General features: G+C 40.4%; 1 protein-coding gene across 5 annotated transcripts in view; it reads left to right on the forward strand.

The window, feature by feature from the left end:
- Positions 1-24,346, forward strand: part of nrxn2b (neurexin 2b) — a 636,019-nt gene that overhangs the window by 197,037 nt on the left and 414,636 nt on the right. For all 5 annotated transcript variants that reach the window (XM_070993325.1, XM_070993329.1, XM_070993328.1 and 2 more), the window contains one exon: positions 17,118-17,135. In XM_070993325.1, the coding sequence (XP_070849426.1) occupies positions 17,118-17,135 (18 nt within the window). The remainder of the gene's footprint in view (positions 1-17,117; positions 17,136-24,346) is intronic.

A 24,346-nucleotide genomic window follows, 5' to 3' on the forward strand; every position in this document is an offset into this window, starting at 1 on the left:
GCACACTCCTGCACTTTAATAAAGGTTTCATAATTATTCAACTCCATTAAATGGTCTAATACATGTCACACGGTTACAACTTTTGGAAACGATACACAATCTTGGCAGGGTTTTCCTCATTTACTGGGTTAAAACAGCTCCTGAAGTGTTACGCTGTCAGTTGCACCAATTTGTCTGACAGGGTGAATTGACTTTAACAGAGAGACTTCCTTTCACTGTTTGCTATTTGTTTCATTTAAACTTGCTCAGCAGTGAGGGAGGATATCTATCGGTTTTGCCTTCAAACTAGCCACCTTTGTAATTGTGGAAATTTCAAGTGAAATGAGGAGATCAAAAGGAAGGAATACTGAAAACATTGATGTGGCTACAACATTTACACCTTCTGAGCTTACTGTCATGAAAAAGTTAGAAAAAAAAGTGACTAAGTGTTCCCCAAGCACTCAATGAACTCTGCAGAATTTGCTACTCTTATTTGGCCAAGTGTGTACAATGGCCTTCAAACATGGCTGACACAGAATAGTGAACCATTGTGACCATTATTGAAACTTTTTTTGCCCATCACTACTAGCCACAAGTTTTGCATACACCACCGAAACACCCACTGTCAGTAGACATGTGTTAAGGCTGGATCATAAAACATTTTATGGTCTCACATCGAAGAGCACCATCTCTTATACACACATGATGGAGCTAGCTACAGCAGTATGGAATCAATTGGGGCTCAGTATCAATGAATGTGCACAGAAGGATTCACAAATGTATTTTGTGATTTATATGCAATGACTCTACAAAAACTATTTTTCTATTTACACAAATACAAAAGGTAGTGTTATGTTTGTGCATTTTGTAGCCAGTATCCTGATTTTTAAAGTTATATTCCACTCAAACTCTTTTAAGGATAAAGCAGTGACAGTTGTAGGGTAGAAATTTGTAGTTTACAAACTTCTCCTACTGCACAGATTACTTCTTCATTGCCATTAGTATGTCCGGCACTCATATTTTTAATTTAGAACATTTTTTGCAGAACAATGATGAAAATGGCTATTTTTCAGCCCCAACAAATGCTGCCTGAAGTGACATCTTTTAGTTCACCCATGTATGAGACTTTGTACAGCTCCCTTTGGAGTCACATGCAAGGTTATACAATTTTCATAAAGTTTCTTCACATATGTGGTGGTACTCCCTTACACCTTCAAACAGACTTGTAAAAGCAGCGCAGTTTTCCTTTTAATTATATACAGAATTCAGCTTGGGTATACTGATTCCAATAGGTGTTTGCAGAAAATCATGGTGGAGAGCAGAGTTGTTACTCACTTTTAAAACCAGGTTGACCTATGGCATCCTGGCTCACTTTGGCACTGACACTAAAATAAACAATGCTAGCAAGTACAATCTCAACATGACAGTTAACGGCAAACCTGACAGAAAGGCAAAGAGACATCTATGATGTGTGGTATAAAACACACTCAGGGTATATGTGTGTCACTCACTGAACACCACTACTAAATGGAGACATCATACATATTCATGCTGTTCAGCTTTTAGCAGGAACAGCTAAATGTAGCATTTTACTAAGTATAGTTTTTTTTGTACCACTGTAATATGCAATCAAATGCAGCGTATCGAAAGGACAGTTTTCAAGTTCATTGTCACGTGACATATTAATTTAAAGTCTCTCATTTGTGCCGCAGTTCTCAGGGGCTCTGTTCCTTTTGGCCTAACATCTTATTTATTATTTTCTTGTGACACTAGCTTGATAAGCAGGAACACCTAAATGTAACATTTCACTTTAAAAAGTTTTTATTTACTACTTTTATATGCAGTATAGCAATGAAATAAAACTCAAAGACTGACTGATGTAATATACAATGTTTATGACTCTTCATGTACAGTCTCTACAAGTGTGTGATTCAACTTTATCCCATGGTTCTTCTGGTAAAAAACCAAGAATTTCAATACATATTGAATCAACACCGAAGTAACATGATAGTATTGAACTGGTGGATAAGTATATTGTCCCAGCCCTACAACACACAGAGATTACCAAGGACAGAGGTGAAAATATTGTACACACTGGCAAAAATATTCATAAGAAAGCAAAGTATAAAGTGAGCATGTGAGCAGTGGATATGCAGATAATGCTGAAGGGGTTGTTTCATACATTTCTCTCCAGTATTCTAACTTTTAATACTTGATTCTCAGTTCATGCTGACACAGTCCTATGTGTGAGAAAACATTTTATCGTCACGTCATTTCAAAGTGGTGAGTGTTTGATATGTGAAAGATACAGTAGTTTAATGAGGAGAAAGGACTGTAGTAACATTTAAGAGACCACTTCTAATGCTTGAGGCTCGAGATTAGGGCTGAAACGATTCCTTGAATAATTCGAGTAACTTGATTACAAAAAATGATCGAGGAATTTTCTCTACCTCGAGGAATCGTTTAATTTTGCCAGCTCAAAGCATGGTATTTCGCCCGGACTACTTTTAATGTGGCACAACGCGCTGACGTCACGCACGTAAAGGAAGAAGAAAGAGGCGGCAGATATGTTTGGTTTTAAACATGGACGTAGAGGTAACGACGAAGAAGGCGACGAAAGCGAAGAGAAAGGCACAAAGAAAAGGCAGAAAATGTCAAAAGTGTGGGAGCATTTCAAGCTGGACACCAAGGCAAACACTGTTGCATGTATTCACTGTAAGACAGCGCTTGCATACCACAACAGTACGTCTTCAATGCTGCAGCATCTCCACCGAAGGCACCCTGTTTACTCCGAGAGCGGAGGACCGTCACCCGAGACAAGGTAAAATTAAGTTAATGTAGCGCTAATTAATGAGATTAACGTTACTGTACCTTGCTAACATAACGTTAGCCCTGCGGAGGGCTAGGTTTCTATTAATTATGACAACTGTCGATGCGTGGCTAATGTGCCTTTCATACAGGCTTTATTTAATCTGTAAAAACACAGCGCTGTAGAGTGATGAAGGTGAAAAATAAAAACATAATAAAGCTAACTGGGTAGTTGTCAATTTTAGCTCAGTAGTCATTGATGGATAAAACATCAAGTAGCACTGGTGCCTAATGTGCTCCAATACAGCAGGTATCATAATTTTATTTTGAACACTGCAAAAACTAAAAATCTTATCAAAACTTTAATTTAAAACTTAACTAGAACTTAAAATTTGCTTGACACAAATGAAAGTTCAATTGAAACGTGGGAAAAACACCTAACCTTTTAAGTGATGTGTGTTATCAGGTGTAATGACATTTTTAGGTTAGAAATAAGAAAATTTCTTGGTAAGATCCATAGTTTTTTGAGTGAAGGCAGTGAATTTGGTCAACTGGTGTAAGTTCAGGGTTTTTAAATGCACAGCCATGAACCTACTGTATTATATCATTTAGTCTTAATAATGTCAATTAACAAATTATTATTTGTCTTCTTTTTCAGTAAATCGGCACAGTCTCGCATGGACAAATTCATCTACAAAGTGCCATTATGTAGCCCCGAGCAAGCAGCTGAGCTTACAAATAGCATTTTAAACATGATAGTCACAGACATGCGCCCACTAAGCATGGTGGAGGATAGTGGTTTTAAAGCAATGGTTTCAACCTTCCATCCCAAGTACGAGCTTCCATCAAGAACTTTCTTCACAAAACAGATGGAGAAAAAGTATGAAGTCATCAAAGCCAAGATGAAGCAGGCTCTACAAGAGACCGACAGCGTTGCACTCACTACTGATATTTGGATATTTTTTCTAGTCACATTTCCTGAGATGCAATTGCTGTTGGCTGTTTTAAACAATGTGCATCTAAAAATAAAGACATTGATTGTCTAAAAAAGGAAACTAAACAAAAATATGTTTTATCCGATTACTCGATTAATCGATGGAATTTTCAGTAGAATACTCGATTACTAAAATATTCGATAGCTGCAGCCCTACTCGAGATAGATATGTGTAATGTGTTTTAAGTATGCCGACTTCTGGAGGTACGGTTAGTATACAACCTTGATTCCTCGCTGAGTGAGCATCAAATAACACCACCACCATTCACAAGTCAGCTGTTACACAATCACTTTGACCCAGCCAATTAATTGGTAGATTAATCAACTTATACTAATATTAAGTGAATAATTTAATCAAGCAGCAGGGCTTGGCAACAGTAACCGCAGACCATTAACTCGGGTAGAGCATTACCGCATTAGTCCAATCACATCTACCAGAATGAGCACACTAATCATAAAGGAACAGAGCAGAGGCCTTGATAGTGGGACACACTGTTTACAAACCCTTTCTTAACCCCTCACAAAGCAGCGAGGCATGCTGAAATGTCGCTGCTTTGTCAGACACAGGAGAACCTTCAAAGTGCCCTTCATGTCATTATTTTATCCTTATGCATAGACAAATCACACTATGCCAAATCCTTTATTTTCCCCTTTGAAGGCACCCTCTCATACCCTTTCCTTATCCTTTATCTTTTTTCTCTCTTCTGCCTGGCTCAACTGGCTCAAGTGGCAACCTCTGGGAATGAAAAATGAAGCCAACACGGCAGTGCCAAAGCCAGTCAATCCCCATAGACCCCATTTTGAAATGCCCAACTTAACAGCAGAAATAAACATGTTTCTAACTTGTTTATAGCCAATTTTTCCATTCATGACAACTGTACGGGGGGTAGCTTTCTACTGAACTCACACATTTAAATGATAAAAAAGGCTCAAAGTTACACATAATTATGGGCGTGGCTGCATTGAATGATAGCTGGCCACAAGGTTTCAACAACTGGGCCCACCTTAGCTCCACCACCGCTCCACCTCTTTGCCCATTTTTGATTAGCTGAGAGTTTGCCTGAGTCGGATGCTGCCAAGATGCTGTCAGCCGCCGTCACTGAGCTTCACAATGGCTCTTCAGAAACCTGTGAGTGACGTCATGGAGATAACGTCCAAGTTCTATACAGTCTATGAATTGGCTGGACATTCCAAGAAGTCTTTGGCAGGCATCCTACAAATTACTTATGACAGTCCTTTCCTCAATCTGGTACTTTTCCTAATTTTAAATGAGCAGGAAGACTAGACTGTGGGCCATATCCAACTGAGCAACAGATTAAATCCCTTTATCATAGAGCGTCTTGGTGGCTCATCTGGTAGAACATGCTGTGTTGCTGCTTGTCTCTCTCTTGCACCCTTTCCTGTCTACCTCTAAGCTGTTCCATCAAAATGGGGGCTGCAAAAAAAAGAAAAAATCTGTCTATCACACAATTTTAGAACAATTTACCAAAATTAAAGCACTGAAAAGGCAACCCATGCGGATTTCGAGTTATGTCAATTATCTTACGACAAGTAATCAGGTACCCTCACACTGAAAGCAGGAATAGGCTGTTAAAGTGTTTGACAGCAGTATTTGATGTCTGTCTTTTATGTGGTGCGCTTTGTAATTACGGTGTAATTATATCTGCTTACAATTGTTTTCTTTGTACACCATTCATGTCCCCTTCTGAAATACTGTTTTTCTCTTTGTTTTGTTTGTTTTGTTTTGTTTTGTTTTAATACAAATGCTCTCTTGGACAAAAACAGTATTTTACATGACACTGACATTTTAATACCAAAGCGTGGATGACATGTGAATCAGGAAATGTCTCTCTTGGTGTGCCCATTTTATCATTCATCCTTGTATGTCATCTCCATTTTCTTTTTCCAAGAAAAAACATTTCAAGTCATTTCTAGTGTTTAGCGTCCATGTTTTGCTTTTGACTGACACACACAGACAGTTTCAGTGGCAGGTTGAAATTACACATTGTTCTTGTGGGGGCTCTCTAACAGCAAATTGGGGACCACTTTGCTGTTTTGCAAGGGAGAAACAACAGATTTAATGGAATCAGCGATCAAATATGGATGTTTATCCAGTGACAGTTTTGAGAATGGAGCTGTAAAGAGGAGGTCATTATAGAAAACGAGGCAGAAAGCAGACCTAAAATATGCAGGCTGTAAATGCTGACACTTCATCAACCAAAAACCTGGGAAAAGGAGTCAGTCTTTTACTGCACTTCAAGAAGAGTGTTCAGAGTGAATATTGAGGCATTTGCTAGAGATAGCTTTTAGTTTGTATGCATGGAGCATGTGGCCTTATTGTGTGTTTGGCATGTTTATATGTGTATGTGCGTATGTTTGTAAGCATGTGTGTTTGTAAGCATGTGTACTGTCAAGGAGCACTTGAACCAGAAGAGAGGTGTGGGCTGAGGGTAGCAGAAGGGGATTTGGTGAATTACCAGGCTGCAGCCTCAGCATCGAGTCCAGAGGATTAGAGCAAGGACTGGGGTCCTGGAAGGAGATGTGCAGACGCACTAGGAGAAGGGGATCAGTGTTTGTGTGTGTGCTTGTGTGAGTGTGAAGTATTGGTCAAACACTGGCTTGAGGAACTACACATCTAAGAGGTACTATGTCATATCATAGGGTATACCTTCAAGGTCACTGGGATGCACAGAAAGCATGATGTGTGATGTGCCCGTTGAAATAACTGCACTCTAGCAAAACACACACTTTTAAAAACATACTGGGCTGTAGAGCACATGTGCAAATTCAGCTAGCTCTCCACATGACATACACAGATGTTTTGAATTTCGGGAAGAGCCTTTTTTCCATACTGAATACTTGTTGAACCTATCCTGATCAAAGGTAGAGAAAATCTTTGTCACAAGAATTACATAACAGCTTTGTATGAGTACAAAGGGTTCATACACACATAACCTTGATGCAGTCCACTAGTCACTGAAGTTGGGTAACCAGTCAACCACTAGTAAGTTAACAACCTGCCACACAAAAAAACACGAAGTGAAGATCCAAACACACTGAGGATCCAAAGGACCAGTGGTTCCTCAAAAAAAAAAACACTCTAGCTATCAACCCAACCCATTTGCTCAACTCTGTCACTGTTATTTGGCAGCAGAGCTTTCTACCGTCTCATGTGAATGCAGCATTTATATTGGTTGAATTTTCCTATGTTCGTAAGACATAAAACTTGCATTTAATATTTTTGAAATGTGGGAAGCGATAGGGAAAAAGTGGGGAGAAAACAGACTTAAACTAGCCAGGAAATTAAGATTTTGCATGGCTAGCTGAAAAATACATAAACTGAATGCCATAAGGGTAGAAATAAGATGCCATCCTCATCAATAAGATATCATCCTCATCTCTTCTCGTCTCCTGTCAGTCAGATGTCCGTAACACTGCAAATGATACTTTCTCTGTCTTCTTGTCAATTAATTCCGCATGCAGTTCCCATTTCTTTCATTGGTGTGTCGTCTTGTCAGTTGTGCCTTTGTTGTTTACTCTCAGGACCAATTTCTGTGCTGCCTAATTAGACAACATCAGAAACATACAATGATGTTTTTGTGAATGTGAGCAAACATGTAGCTGTACCTTTGAAGTTGTACTGTTAAGCTGAATGGCAATCAAATGATTTATGAATACCTATATATTAAATCTGAGAGTTAGATGTTCCTCCAGTGAGCAAGAAATCAAACAGCCACAACTACTGCATATGTTTAATGTGAGCTATTAGCTTGTAATTAGGGCTTGGACACAGACAGCCTACGTGAAAAACTAAAGAGTAGCTGTCCTATTTCCAAAATTACACTTTTCAAAACGGCTCTCATGTCTTTAGCAAAGCTGGGCTGATTTACAGTCTCCCTCTCCCACTTTCTTTCCCTACCCAGAACTGCCAGCAGTGGCAGCACATTGCATATTTAACCCCAGTTTACTCAAAATTCCAGTAATGACCCTGGAATATGATCAAAAGCTTAAAAGTATTTCTAAACTTCCAGAACACAAGAATCACAGAGAGGGGATGAGAGAGAGCAGAGAGCCAAGGAGAGTGATTCTTGTAAATGCCACATAAAAGAAACATGAATCTGGCATCCAGTAATCCTGTGAGTCCGCTACTGTTTTCTGGTGGTGTGGTGAAGGTTCAAACATGCTATGCCCTTCTCCCAATTAGAAAAAAACAGCACTAGGGTAGTGGGGTCAGACTCTGACAAGCCGTGCCTTAGGAAGAGCTAGTCAGTGTACAGTACAAGCACAGAGTATGGTCATCGGAGGGCAACAGCAACTCTTGTCAGCCGTATGTTGCTGCCTCTTGAATCCCACTTCTCAATTGTTAATCTGTTGCATGCTTGTTTGCTCTTATCTGGATTTGTATTCATCCATTTAATGGTTAAGTATGTTTAAGTAATCCTTAATAGTAAGATAACATTGATGACAATGAGTCTTGCAATTTTCTTCAAGGGTGTTCAAATGATTTAAGATTGGTATGTGTAGTTAAACCTTTTTGTCAGTTGGTCGTGATGCCCAAAGGCAGCGCAGTGCTTGAATTTGTCCCCTGAAGAAAGACCACATCATCAGTTGATTCATCAAGGGCCCCAAAACAATATACCCTATTATGTTTCTGTCCAAGTGACAAAGCCCTCTCATGGATGGAGGAGTTATGATGGGAGCAAAGGAGGAAGAGAGGTGACATTGGAATTAGATTCACCCAGTCTGCTTAGGGAGTAAGTCAGGGTGGGTGGATGGGTCAGCAAAATGTTGGGCTTTAATGTGGGAGACTGCTGTTCATTTCTCTTTCCAGCGGCCGGTCAGCATTGGTTAGTTATAACCATGATCATGATCATTCCTTAAACGTGACCATAAATAGTCCTAAGGCCATAAAGCAATAGTAATTTTACCCAAACTGAAATGTTTCCCAAGCCTTGACTAATGACTTATTTCAATCCAAAGATTGAGCTGTGCCCTAAGTGAGGATTTTTTTCCTTCTCCTAACTAAAACTTAACATTCACATCATAAAACAGATTCAGTTTTCAACAGTGATTTCTAACTGTTTTGAGGGCACTAACAAATGATGTCATCCTGCAGATCAGATCAGACAACTGGTTCAACTTTATGTTTCCCCTTCAAGTTGCATTTATGGGCATTTAACTTGCCCAATCATGTGCAATACAATTGTGGGTGGTCTTTTTTCCAGGCTTTAGGATATCCCTGAGATATCACCTGTATGAAAGGACAGTGGTGAGAATTCTTAAGTTCCTTGGGGATCGGTTGGTCTGTGGGACCTCAGGGAAGCAGTGCTGTCATTGTGATCCTTTGCTCTTAAATCACATTCAGCCTGAAGTTGCACCTGAACAGTGGCTCCAGCAATCTCAGGTGACAATATTGGCCACGGCTCTGGTGACAGAGACAACAACATTTGTACTGCCCCTAGGAAGGACACAGGAATTAATAATCTTTTTCAGTTTAGATAAGCACACTGTCTTATTTCATGGGCTTGATGTCAGCTATGGTGCAAGTAGTTGCACTTACCCCTTTGTGCGTGTTGTCTGTACAGAGGTGCTTGAAAATCCTGCGACCGAGGTCTTTTTTACGTAGTCATCCTGCTAACAGAACAAAGAGTGTTCCCCTTGACCACTGGTTTATCTCCTTTTTGGGCTAGGTTGTTGTCGACTCTTGTTGTGGCATTGACAGAAGAGCCCTTGGTTCAAAGTACCTTCTCTGGTGAGCCTTCGCCCATGGATGTCAGGGCCAATTAACTTAAGAGCAGACTTTATGTCCAGAGGAGCTCTGAATCCAGGGAAGTCCTTGCGTGATCTCATGCTCCTTCACATGGTCGAAGTTAACTGGTTTTGCTTCCAGGATGATTGTGTTGTTGGTTATGTTTGTTCTTTTTCTATTTGAACAACAATAGGCTGCCTCTGGGTAGGATATTATGGTGCACACATCAGGGCTTTCTTTATGCCTTCTGTCTTTTCAGTCTTCTCCTGTTGTCTCTTTGAAGGGTTGCGGTGGAGTGGTCAGGTTAAAATGGTGGTGCTACTTTGATGCTGCAGTTTCACAAATCAAATTTTCTTCTCAGGGTTATTATTGTCATTCCTGTGGTATCAATTCTATCCACCTTGTCAGAATATTTGTCAATTGATGTTTGCCAATTTGCCAGGATTTCAATGTATCTAATTTTGTGAGTTGTGCACTCTGAATATCTTGCATGCTTGTCCTACTGGCCTAACCTTTAAAAACATGACCCTTCGTGAGATGAGTTTAAGTTGGATGCTAATGACTTTTTTTTCATTGAAGGCAACTTTTAGCTGAGATGACCCCCCTGTAAAGGACATAAATCATTTTACAGTAATTACACTTCTGCAGCAGTGCTTTGCCTTTACGTGGCTTTTATCCTAAAAGTGCTGTACCCCTGTCAGAGACTTGTAGACTACAGCAGAGGCTGCAAACTGTTACTGTGCACACGGGTATCTCTAGACGTTTGAGAAAAGGACAGAGAGGATGGTAAAAGCAGTAGTTAGGTTGTTGAAGAGAAACAGCAAAGCAGAGATGAAGAGGCAGAATGGGAACTAAAAGTCAGGAATTTATCTTAATTTATCTTTTCATTTATTCATGAAGAGTGCTTTTCCCTCTTCAGGTGCACTGATTTGAAAGTCAGGGTAGCATAAGTTTTAAATTAGGGATGTCCCGATTACGTTTTTTTGCCCCAGAGTCATTTGATTTTGAGTATCTGCTGATACCGAGTCCCGATCCGATACTTCTATGAAACATTATGAAACGAACTAAGAGCAAAGAATAAGATCCAGGATGTCCCTTATTTATTTATTTATTTTTTTCACCAATGGCTCTTATATTAACATGTAACACTTGTGCACAATTGTGCACGCATGCAGTGCAGTGTATTGTAAACTTCTATGAATTACAGTCTCAAGTCAGAACAGAACACAGAAATAAAATAAAAGTTTCCTCACATTAGGAATAGTGCAACATTAAGTAAGGAATAATGCCCGACGAGGTGTCCATTATCAAAAATGAATGGACGACGCGGAGGTGTCTGTCAGTCTGACGCGAAGCGTCCAACACGAATGAATGGACTTCGCTTTCATTTCTGATAATGGACACTTCGAAGGGCATTATCCCGCTTATACCATGGTCACTTATGAAAGAAATAAATATTAAATCAAATATTAATACGTTAATGTTGTTTTTTTCCATTAAAATCATAAGTTTTTCACAGGAAGCGGCTGAGTGGAGTATTTAATATCTCTCGCTGTGACGCGTTGCCAAGGTAACCGGCTCTGGCCATAGAACCGGCAGCTCGGTCACCGCTGCTGTTATATTAGGCCTAATCAGTGGAGGGAAGTGAGATGAGATGATCAGGACATAACGTCCGATCCGATCGAGTCTGCAGTCACGTGATCGGCCCCAATTTCCGATCACGTGATTGGATCGGGACAACCCTATTTTAAATCATTCTCACATTTCGTTGTTATGCAATTTGTTCTGGTAACTTTACACCACTCACCAGTAGGTACCTATACAGTATAACACTGCTGACACTGCTTAATTAAACTCACTGCTTTGGAAAGAATTTTCACCGTTTGTAAGCATCGAGTGTTCTTTTGAAGTTGTCATTATCGCTAGCATGAAAACTGCCATACCACACGAAAAGGCACAGAACTCCTGTTCATGTCACCAAATGAAAATCTTCAGCCAAGAGGAAGCTTCAGTCCCTGCCTCTGTGAATGTCACCTGTTGCACCTCTCTGCAGTCATGGTGATGCAAATTAAATAAGGATGTTGAACAATTTTAGCTGTGTCAAAACAGAAGCACCTGAAGCAAATGAAAAGAAAGGATGTTCAAAATGAAAATAAAACTACATAACAACAATGAGTCATACTAGGCTATTAATGTGGTCCACATATAAACAGCCCATTCTCTCCTGGCTTGGTGATAAGAGCGTTAACCTGTTTGTGGCAGCTGTAGCCTAACCATTAAATTGTGGGATACGCGTGCGTGCACACACACACACACACACACACACACACACACACACACACACACACACACACACACACACACACACACACACACACACACACACACACACACACACACACACACACACACACACACCCTTAGAAGTCACGCATGTGTGCACACGTGCGTCTGCATGGCTGAGTCGCACTAATGACATACAGATTTACATACATGCACACATGTGAGACTTAGTTAATATAATAACTAATCGCATGAGGGTGTGTACATGCTTCTTGTCTTACATGACCCTTTTCATTCACACGCACACAGAAGTTGGAAAGACAGGTTTAAGCAGAGGACGTTACACTGGTGTAGATGATACGACTTGGTGACATCTTCAGGGAACATTAAGCAGGGACACTGGATCTCACATGCTGATGTCTTTGCCTTGTTACCGATTAAAAGCCCCACTTCAAATGCTGTAGCGTATGCACATCGTGTTCTTTGTGCTTGCCTGGATGAACATTTTAACTCATGTCAAAATTTGTGAAACCCAAGTGACTCTAGCTTATTAGTAATCTATATGACGTTTTTCCTAGTACTGACCGGGGACGTCATATAGTTCAGCTGGATAGCCTCTCTGATAGCAGATAATGGACAAGGCAATGAAGCCGTAGAGAAAAAGGGAACAGTAAATTACTTCTGCACTTTCATTAATGTGATTAAGAATGTGTTGTATGTAAATCTTTTTTTAACACTTGAAATTCACTGGCATACTGTTAAAGTGACCCACTTTAAGGCAAAACACATGATTATTAAACTGCAAAAGTAAGTATCTTCTTGTATTTCTCAACTTGAAATCCATCTTGAGCATTCAATAAAAGCCTCCCAGCGTTACCAGAGAACCATTTCAATAGTTTAAACCCTGCACAGGTGATCATTGTCTGTAGTGAACCTCCAGCATGGGATTTCATTTTCAGTTTTCTTCCTTGCACAAGTCAAGAAAGCACAGTGGTATGAGTAGCCTACTGTTACTTTCCATTTAGCTTATTAGGTGAAATCCGCCAGTAATAAGATCTTGATCAAGGCATTATGCTAGCGGTTTTCACTCGTTTGCTCACTGTTGTTGAAAATAAAGAGTAATTTCAGGAGTTGGTTTGTCACCTCTGTGAGAGTATGAGTATAGATTTTTTCCCCCAAAGTCTCTTGAGGATTCAGTAAATGCACAATCATGTCTCCTATTTCCATACTGCGCCCAATGCAGGAAGAGACTCATAGAAACATGACATCATTATGTCTGTGTAGATACCACTGACACAATGTTGTCTAACTTTTGCAGTTGTATTCACATTGCAGGAGACCTCGCCAGTAGTTTTAGCTGTTGGTTGTTGACAGAGACAGGGTGGTCAGATGAAATATTAATAGTGAAATAGTTCAAGTAAGAGTCATGCCGAGTTGGTCTTTTGACTGAATTCATTGATTCCGAATATGTTGTTCTTGTTCTTGCCTCATGCTGGGTGTCTCTCTTATTTATTTATTTTTTTCCAGAAGCAGCAGCTCTGAAAGCATACACAGTACTTGTTTAGTACTATGACTAAATATACAAATAATGTATCAAACAGAAGTAATTTTAAATGAAGGCATGTCTTATTCTTCAAATACGGCCTGTTTCCCTTCTGCAGTTAACATGAACCAACACCTCTTTCCACTGAAGACAGTCATAGATTGGGTGAAAAGTACAGGACTTTTGATCTGAACAGGCTAACTAGCAGGTTAATAAAGGTTTACTATGCCAATACAAACATTAAAGGGTAGCTAAGATATACCACAGCAAGTTGGACAGTCCCTTCTAATAATGAAACACACACATGTAAAGAGTGTGTGGCCATTGTGTAGATTAAAATAACACGTACGTGCGTGCGTGCATGTGTCAGTGCCTTGCATCTTAGTTAAGTGGTGCTGAGAGAGAGAGAGAGAGAGAGAGAGAGAGAGAGAGAGAGAGAGAGAGAGAGAGAGAGGTGTTGGACAGTGTGGCAAGAGATGGAAAGGACATTGACAGTAGACAGTGGTCTGCTTCTTGGCTGTGAGACTTTTTCTTAAAGTAAAGGGGGTGGAGTCCTTACTGCTCCAGTGATGGTATTACGGTAAAAAAAAAAAAAGTTAGCTGCAGTGTTCGGTGTAATGAGGGGTATCATAGAGCGTAAAGAGTGTGTGGAAAATGTGGCTGGGCTTACAAAAGCAGCCTCAGCTTCAGCACCTACCTTGGCCTCGCTATGTTTCCTTCTTGAAATACTGAGTATCAAACTGTTGCTGGCATCCAGCTGGGGTTATTTACTATACTACAAGGGTCACTGGAGACTTTATAGCTCTGCCTCTGGGTCCTATCACCCTGGTCACCCCAGCTCTGTGTCCCACACTCTAAAGATGGCATGGCTGTCGTAACTTTAGATTTGTTCACAGTTGCCGTGACATATTTCTACATGGGAGCATGTATGTTTTTCTGTACATCTTTTTTTTTTTTTTTTTATCTTCTGATATGCTCACTGTGGCCTGGGAGAAGCAGAAAGACATGATAGATGAGCTATGTTTGACCAACTATCTCTTCATTTGATCTTTTCCCAGTGTTGGAGGCAACTTATTACAAAAGTAATGTCTTACAGTAGTATGTTACCTTTTGCAGTAAGAAAATAATATAATGTGTTACTAAATAAGTTTTCTGTAATATTATTACTTCTTAATATCCATCCATCCATCCATTATCTATACCGCCTATCCCTTTCGGGGTTGCGGGGGGCTGGAGCCTATCCCAGCTACAATGGGCGAGAGGCGGGGTACACCCTGAACCGGTCGCCAGCCGATTGCAGGGCCACATGAAAGGACAAACAAACATTCACACTCACACCTACGGACAATTTAGAGTCATCAATTAACCTAATGAGCATGTTTTTGGTCTGTGGGAGGAAGCCGGAGTACCCGGAGAGAACCCACGCATGCACGGGAAGAACATGCAAACTTCACACAGAAAGGCCCCGCCTGACCCGGGGATCGAACCGGCAACCTTCTTGCTGTGAGGCACGCGCACTACCTGCTGCGCCACCGTGCAGCCCACTTCTTAATATAAATATGATAATAATACAAATTATATATAATATATTACTTTATTATTTTATTACTTTACTTAAATTACTTACTTGTATTACAGTTTTTATTACATTTTAAAAGTAACATGCAACATCTCTCCTGCCTTGTATCACACACACACGCACGCACGCACGCACACACACACACACACACACACACACACACACACACACACACACACACACACACACACACACACACACACACACACACACACACACACACACACACACACACATCAGCTGGAGATATCCTTGTCAAAATCCAGGATATTAACAAATAAAGCCTGGGAGAATGAGGCATATTGAATGTGTTCATTCCTCTGGCTCCTTTTGTGCTCTTGCCATCATCCACCACTGTGGACATTAAAGCTCTGTCTCAGCACTTGTGCCTGGATTGTAGATGAAGAACAAGGCCGGCACTGCGAGGCGTCGTGCCCTGTGCTCCATCTGCTCTGGCTGAGAGCTTTGCTTTGTTCTGTGTGTTGCAATTGAACAGGCTTCGTTTCACCTTGGACGTGGAATGGTAGCCATCTCGCCTATCCTGGGCGAATTTCATGGCTGGCAGTAATATACTGTAAGAGAACTCTCAGCAGCAGCTCAGTGGGCTAAGGAGTAAATTGCACTCTCCTTAGACTGTGCATTTAACCAAGCTCACAAACTGCTTTTTATGTCTTTAAGTAGAATTTAAAACACACAGACAAATTAAACCTGTAAAAAACTTCAACATTTAATTAAAGGTTCCCTGTTCATGTTGAAAAAGCTTTTTTCACTCAGGGCATCAATATGGCACGAAGCTATGGCACTGTCTACATGATGTAATGGTGTCAATCATTGACACTAAATTGTAGTGGAGTTAGTTATTGCTGATACTGTTCATACTGACACAATGACACCTGATTGCATGTATGTCCCTTAAAACTGAACTGGTCACTAAAAGTAAGGCACATTGATCCAAGGCAAGTCTCAAAATTTTGCAGCATGCATAGAAGTTGAACTGCGTGTGCAGCTCAACTTCCCAGATTAAAAAAAAAAAAAAAGTGCTTTTCACAAATTAATTGAATGCAACCTCCACCTCGAATTGATCTGAACATCTACTAGACACTTTCTGCAATACTTAACACCTGCCAACTGATGTCACCACTCCAATCTTTAATTAGGAATTTGACCCAACAGCATGGATCAATATTTCAGATGAAAATTATGCATGGTTATTAAAACTTTTTTTTTTTTTTTTTAATCATCCATAGAACATTGGAAGGAATCCAACGGGACTCTGAGACAAGCTCTCTTCCCCTTTTATTGAGCAGTGGGGTGAGGTATTGGGTGGTCCTTTGAACTCCTATATAATTTGCTACCCCTCCCTCCCACTCTTTCTTCCCCTTGCTCCGATCATGTCTGTCACTCCATTTGTAACTCAGAGAGTAACTGTGTGGCCCATAGTGTAAAGTCTACCTGAGCCATCATAGGTCAGTGTGACATGTTGTTCTTTCAGGAGGTGACGAGAGGCTGAATGCTCAGTCTACTGAGTGTGTTGCACCCAATAGCTATTTATTAAAAGTTACTATTTATATGTCTGGGATTCAGGGTTTTTATAATTGGTTGTCCCTCTTTTTGTCATGCGTTGAATTTTCATATTGTTATTATTCATTTTGGCAAAGTTGCTTTTGTTTAAAAAACCAAAAAAAAACAAAACTTAATTGGATAAGGTGGTGTTGTAAAAGTCACAAATGCAGGCTAAATGCAGATAGGGAGAATGCTTTTTTAAAGAGCCCCACAACACAGCCTTTTTTTAATGAGTTAGAATCTTGGGAGGAGTTATTTGGAGAGTAGAAAGAAGTGCAAAGTGAATGTCAAGAAGTTAGCTGTTGCCTGAGAGGTCTTCTTTTGACCTTTAAGACTTGTTTTTTAAAGAAAATATCAATGCTGCCTTCTGAACATCCCTGGTAGTTGTTTTCCTCCACCATCTCAATTAGCAGCTCTGTGTTGAGGCTTATGTGTGGAATAGCACTCTTGTAGATGTCTAATGCTAATTGCAGTCTGACTTTTCTTTTTCTCCCTGTGCTATTATAGCTCATTTTGTTGTGACTGTGTTTTGGTGAGCAGGTGTACTCAAGTGACATTTTGCGTTGCCCTTTGAACTGATCCATCTTTTCTTTTTCTCTCCTTTTTCCTTCTCCTACAGGTGACTCATCTCAAGTCGGTAAGTCGGCTTCTGTCTATACCTTTCGCCTCCTATGCATGTTCTATTATATGCACCCACCATGCTGTCATAATGACTGTTATGACTGACAGTTGACAGCGAATGATGAAACTTTCCTTTGAACAGCTGCTAACTGTTGAACAGAAATTACTGCTGAACCCACTTTCATTCTTTAGTATTGCAGACTACATTAGCTCCCATTGTTTGTACTGTATGATGAAAGGGGAATTCCATCATACTGACTATGAAACTCCTAATTCCTACTTTCCAAGTCACAAAAACTGCATTGCTCTCCAATGTAAATGCAGAGTTTAAAGGTTTCGTTGACTGACTAGCCAGTTTGGGAGCCCAGGCTCAGCTCTGTTTCATTAACATTGTGCTGTACAAAGTTGTTGAGATACACTGACGGCCTCATCAGAATCTTGTTCCCCTGCTGAATTCGTTGTTTGTGAAAGTGACTCATGTGCTGGCTGAGACGCAGTGGTTCAGATTGAGGGGTATGGATTTCAGGAGAAGACTTGTGCTACTATGTGCATGTGGTTATTGCTGTATAGTTTTCACCCATTATTTGTTCCTCTGCCTCAAGTGGGTGTGAACACTATGTGTATCAGACTTTCAGTCTATGGGAGATTCGGTGGCTGTTTGGATGTACAATGCATATTAACGGCTCGTTTTCTTTTAGCTCTTCCACATTGCACTAAATTTCCAATGGCTTTCCCATTCATGTAACTGATGGGAGAGAAATGCATAGTTATGGGCAAATTCCATTTCATCCTCTGTGTTGTTGTGTACTTGTTCTCAAGTGCTCTGGACCATTAAAGTATCTATTAAAACGCGCACAGAGACTTTATCTGTAAATATGCTGACATGTCACAGTGTGCTAGCTTTCTATCAGCACATCATTTGGAATCGGGCGGTGAAGATGAGTGAGGGATAGGATTGGGATAGGGGGATGAGAGCAGAGATGGACAGACTAATGGAACGCATCAACACCTCACACCAACAGTAAGAAAATGAGATGGGTAGAGTTTAAAACTCTAGCTCACAGCACTTTGCAGCAGCCAACTCCCGCTTTAGTGATGTGTCAGTGTTATCGCTCGCCTCCTAATAATTAGCTTTGTCTTGCTGCAGTACCTACTATGCATTAGGAATTGCAAATAGTAATCTACAGCACAGCAGAACGTGTAGCATGTGATGAGAAAAACATGCAGTCATGCTCACAGTTATGATAAAAAGGTTTTTAACCAATGGGGTCTATTTTCCCTTGAGGGTTCTGTACTGTGGTAATTGAATTGAAATGTCTCGTCATCCTTATACATAAAAATATAGATATAATTTCTTTTTTTTTTTATGTGTGTGTGTTTTTGTCTGCTTGTCAAGCTTTGTCCAGAGAGTGTTTGGTCCACAGATCTGATGTCATCTGAATACTAATGTGGCATTTTGTCTGTCTGCGGCAGCTTGGAAACCCGGTGAGGAGTGGAGGTTTGGTTAGGGACATGTTCAGCCCCAGGGTGCAGTGCAGAGTAGGAAAAAAAACCTTCAAATACCACACCCATTTTTTACTATACCCTGCAAGAATCAAGATCCAAAGAGGCGAAGGAATAAAAAACTAATTAAAATTTGATCTTGGAGGCCAGTGCAAATAGAGTTTCATCGTCATTAAGACCACCAGGCAAAAAAGAAGGAGATAACTCAGTTTTGCTTTTGAGGTACGAGCTGTTTCTGTGTCGATCTGCAAATTCAACACAGCTCTGGCGTGTGTGCATTTTTATGCGTGCACATGCTGTCGACCTTTGTAGACCCACGAGGAAAGATTCCACAAATCTCTCATCATAGATTTTCTGAACAGCTTTTTTACATATTATGTATTTATATTCTGTTCTTCATGTAGTGTAGCACTCATTGATTATTGAGCAGAACAGTAGCACTTCTCCTGAAGCACCATTAAGACTCAGTGGTTTAAGTAGTTAAGTTTTGGGTGAGAATTTTTATTTTTATTTTTTTGGTATACATAAATTAATAGGTACTGTTATTCCAACATTATTTATTGCCTGTGCAAAAGTCATGTTTTGTAGCGTGGCAGTCATTAACATCTTGTGATTGCCGAACCATCTTTGTCAAATCAGTGTTATTGGTGATGAGATGCATCATTTTCCTCCATTTCTTTAAAATTGGATCAGCTGTGTAAACTAAATACCACATCTTACTGGTGCAATGCACATGCTCGCACACACTCTCCCATCATTCCCCTGTGGCTTTGTCAGAATTTGATAAATGCTGTCCAAATCCACATGGGAACGGACGTCACACCCAGCTCCACGTCAGTGTTGCAAAATATCATGGCTAGAAGTTAATATTGCTGTTTTTCTAGACAGTCATTTTTTTCTTTTCACTGACAGCCTTATGAGGCAGGTAGTGCAGAGATAATTGTTGTCCCTTAGATATAGAGGCAGGCAGACACACTACAAGTGGCGATCCTTATCCTATTGCCGAATTTCATTCTGACTCCAAAAAATGGCATTGGCAGAGGCAGAGACATCTTTCTGTGTACATCTCTCAGGCCTTGTTCTCCTCAGCTCAGATGATTAGCATCTCTCTTTCCCTTTTTTCTCTCTCCCTCCCTTGAATGCCAACCTCAGGCTAGTCAGAGCCAGTAGAAACCTCTTTAAGCTGACGCTGCAATGGGATTGGCCTGCTCACCAAACATGTTACTGCGAATGCTCAGTGAACCAAACATCTACAATTTGGACAAGGAAATGAGGGATTCAGGCTCTGTGCTGGGTGGAGGGTGGCACTTTTAGAACATATTGTTTCTCTCCAGACTCTGTATCTAAAGCGTTAAATAGTCAGACAAACCCCCACAGAATATGTCTATGCCTAGAGCTATTTTTTAATTCAGTCATGCTTCTTTTTTTTTTCAACTCCCAAATCTAGCATTATATATTTATTCGGAGTGGGGAAGTTCATTACGAAATTTGCTTTATTCTGAGCTAATACAGGCATGAAGGAAATGCCCTGCTGTGAACACTGAAACAGTTCATAACTTTCCTAATTTCTGAATTTCCGTCATCACCTTGCTCATTAAAGTGATGCACACAGAGGCTACGCTCTGTTTGATAGCAGCAATCTGGCAACTGTCTTGAACAAGTCTTACACATCAACCGCAAGTGTGGAAAGCAAGGCAATAAAAAGCCTCTATTATCCCTGAAAACACAACCAGTACTTAAGTTATTTTGCCTGCCTGGTGATCAACAGGACAACCTCAGAGGAGCCCCACAAAATGGCCGTTCCACAATATAACAACTGAGCCTGTGGCCACATTTACATACTAGAGGAGGGTGGTAATGAGATAGCTACCTGAGATAATTACTACTCAAGGCGACCGGCTCTCATCCCCTACCACAGGGAACCAGTTTAACTCACTACAATTAAACCGTCGTTCATTTGCTCCATTTTAGGTGCCATTTATGCCATTTTATGCTTCACTGTGTCTTAACACAACGGTGGCTTAAAAAGCGCAAACTTGAACCAGCAAATGTGGAGGAATGCATGGACGTATGGATTTACAGATCATAAAATGATAGTTAGACATGAGGAAGCGATAATGATTTAAGCCCTTTGTTCAGATTCAGATTAATAGAGCACACTGGCCTCATTTGTGTGCCAACTACTCAAATTAAACAGGCTTCCTTTCCTCTGGCATTGATATGCATCTCACATTTGGAGTAGATCCTATCTGATGTAGCTGGATTACATTTACAAATGATGGTAGAATGTCCCTTTCCCTTATCGAAATGTTCCTCTTGTAGGATATGCATTCTGTAAAATTGTCAGTGGACAGTTGTTCCCACTCACGAGTCTCCTGACAGGCTCTTGTCGATGGGACTGTATTCTGTCTCCTTCCTTTAAGGTTTAATTGGGCTTTTGTTTTTGCTGAACAGAATGTGGATCACTGATGTTATACATATGTCGCCCTTGTTCTTATTGTTACCATTTCTTTCAGACTGGAGCTGGTTTAGATGGTTCTCAGGTCATTGACATGGAGGTACTCAGATCTAAGAAAATGGTCATTACGACTCAGGACAGATTTTAATTTGACGTGTAATTGCAGGTTTGACCCTTTCTCGCAGTATAGAAAAGCCATAAATGTCTGGCTGTATATTCAGTGTGACTGTGGAAGGGCTTAGAAATGACATCATTAACACTAATGACAATAAATCCTGACTTGTAAAATGTTTATGTTGCTGACGGTGACTCTGTTACTGCTCTGCTGACTTTCCATCTCTTTTTTGTCTTTTTTTTTTTTTTTTTTTGGAGGCTGGAGAAATCCCTGACATGGCAATCACTCAAACCTGCAGCTGTTATATTTTATCCATGTCTTGTCTCAAACGAATAAATTAAACTGTAATATCTTGACTGCTGAGAAATTGCGTTTGGATTGTTATAAATGACAGTGTGTTGATAGTGTGCGATTGTTGAGCTTTGTGTATTCAGCTGAGCAGTGTGAGGCTACACACTAGGAATAAGCGATGGAGAGCACTGCTAGATCTACATTGGTTCCAGCACGTGAAGATTAACGGTATCCGCTTCTATTAGCCTCAGAGTAATTGTTAAGACAGCGATGAACAGGCCAGAGCTCTAATCCTCAAATCAAAGAGAAGTTGCACAGACCCCCAACATTCAGGTTTGATTTCCTTCAGTCGTAAAACGTGACTACATCTTTCCATCTTGATCAGAGATCACAGCACAGAGGAGACTTCCTGTATTTGCTAATTGCCTAGAATTTGATTCAGGGTTCTTGAGAGACTAACGGTAAATACAGTAATGCAAGTTCTGTGGAAATATGCTGATTTCATGGTAGAAGTGGTGCTTCACAGCGAGTCTGGGGCTTCTTTAACCTACAGTAAGGGTGTGACTTACTGTACAGAAGACTGTGAGGAAAAAAACAGCATTTCCTGGGAAAGTGAGACTGAATATAAAGACAGATGGGGGAAACTCCGGGAAAACAATGAACAGAGATGAAAGGTTCAGGGAGAACAAAGCATGTCAAGGAGGTGAGCTGGCTGTGTAAGAGTTGCTTTTGTGTTTTTGTGCATGCAGTGCGTGCACACACGATTGCAAGACTCAATTGCGGGATCGTGAGGAAGAAAGACTATTAGCAGAAAAAACACGCAGACACAGTTTATCCTTCCATGTTGACCTAACCTTCAGATAATCCCCTAATGTTTTAAGTAACACAAAAACGTCCTATCTCTGTTCATATTTCTTCCTTGGCATCCATTCACACGATATCCTTTGGCGTTTGTGTCTAGTCCAGGGCTGAACTTCATTACAATGCTCGGCAGGCTCATTGCACATCTATTAGTTTGATTTGGCTCCGTGAGGAGGTAGAGAAGGAGCTGGCATGTGATTAGAAAAAGGGGAGAGAAAAAAGGCAGCGTAATGTGGTGGTATTATGGGAGCAGCAGGGTGTTTGCTAAGTATAGGGCCAGGCCACTGCTGTAGATGGGACTTGGTGCCCTGTAGCTCCATAGCTTAGAGGCCACGTTCCTTAGCAGCCACAGCTTATTATCAGCAGCTGGTGCTGGATGCTGCCCAGGCCCAGTGGCATACATAAACACACACTACCTTACAAACATACATACACATCATTGCACATTAGATTGACTATGTTCGTTCCCTAACTTGATTACGTTCACACCTTTTTTGATATACATGATGTTGTGAGTGCAGGAGATAAGAAACATCACCACATGAGGACCAGGTTTCCGTTCTCTCAATACCCTATTCAGCATATACAACTTCACATGGACCGTCTAAAGCTCCGTCTTGTTCTCTCTCTCTCTCTCTCTCTCTCTCTCTCTCTCTCTCTCTCTTCTCTCTCTCTCTCTCTCTCTCTCTCTCTCTCTCTCTCACACACACGCTCACACACACACGCACACACACACACACACACACACACACACACACACACACACACACACACACACACACACACACTTACCTGTGTTGCCTCAGAGCTGTGACAGTGTGACTGCGGGTCCGCAGAGGCGGTGGCAGACGTAGTCAGCGGCAAACCGTCTTCTCCTGCAGACTCTAATGGACTGTGTGCTCACACCAGTGAACTCTACACAGAAGCGCTATGTAGAGATAATTGTGTGTCTGAGACAGAGGGAGATCATGTTCAAAGTTCGAATGGAAAGAAAAGTGATATAAGTTAAACTGTGACAGGAGAGGCGCGGAGCTGTGACAAATGGTCTTTGGGCAAGGTTAAACTGCAAGTTTATGAAAAAGTGCAGTGACTTTGTGGAAATTTAGTAAGGCACCTTATGTGACGTCTGACAGTATTGAAAACCAGCCTGGTTCCCACTGCCACCGTTAACCAGACATGTACATTTACATGGCTGTCATTGTTTTGATGTACAACCTTATGCTTCACCAGTTGTTAAACATGAAGCGGAAAACAACTGCAAAGTTCACCAAATGTCTGTCACATCGATTCTCATGTTTCACAATTTCACAGCTGACAATTACCAAAGCTGCAGCTACATATACAGTACAGCAGTCACAGTGGCATTAATAAGTCACACATACAGTATCTGTAAATGATCATTGGCAGTGACATCTCAGTCATGTACAAATGTCACAATGGAATTGAGTTGCAGAAACATTTACAAAGTGTTTCACTGGAAAAGGAGAAAGAAATAATAAAGGGAATAATTAAAATTTGATTGACGTGAACTTATCACTTAAATGTCTTAAGAATCTAATTAAGAAAATAATAATGATTAGATTGCACCCCTCTAGGGCTGGGCAATATGGCTGAAAACTCTATTGCGATATAAGTGTTTTATATTGGTCGATATAGATAATTATTGATATTTTTTATGACCTATTTAAAATAAGGACCAAGAGAAAAATACATTCAATTTAAACATTTTTATTTTAAATTTAACCTTCCTCTGATTATAATCCCCTCAGCTATCAAGGCAGAAAGGAAAGGAAATGTCAACACAACCATGGAAAACACTCAAATAATAAATATTAAAAAAAAAAAAAAAACGTGTAAAAATGTAAACAAAGAGAAACCTGAGAACTTTTTTTCTGCAGGTTTAGTGCAGAAAGTTCACAAGCTGATTCACGTTCTGCTGAATAAAATGTTTTCAGATATGTGCAGTGTTTTGGAAACATAGCAGAAACTTGACATCTGT

Source organism: Chaetodon trifascialis, chromosome 23, assembly GCF_039877785.1.
Source record: "Chaetodon trifascialis isolate fChaTrf1 chromosome 23, fChaTrf1.hap1, whole genome shotgun sequence".
Taxonomy (NCBI): Eukaryota; Metazoa; Chordata; class Actinopteri; order Chaetodontiformes; family Chaetodontidae; genus Chaetodon; species Chaetodon trifascialis.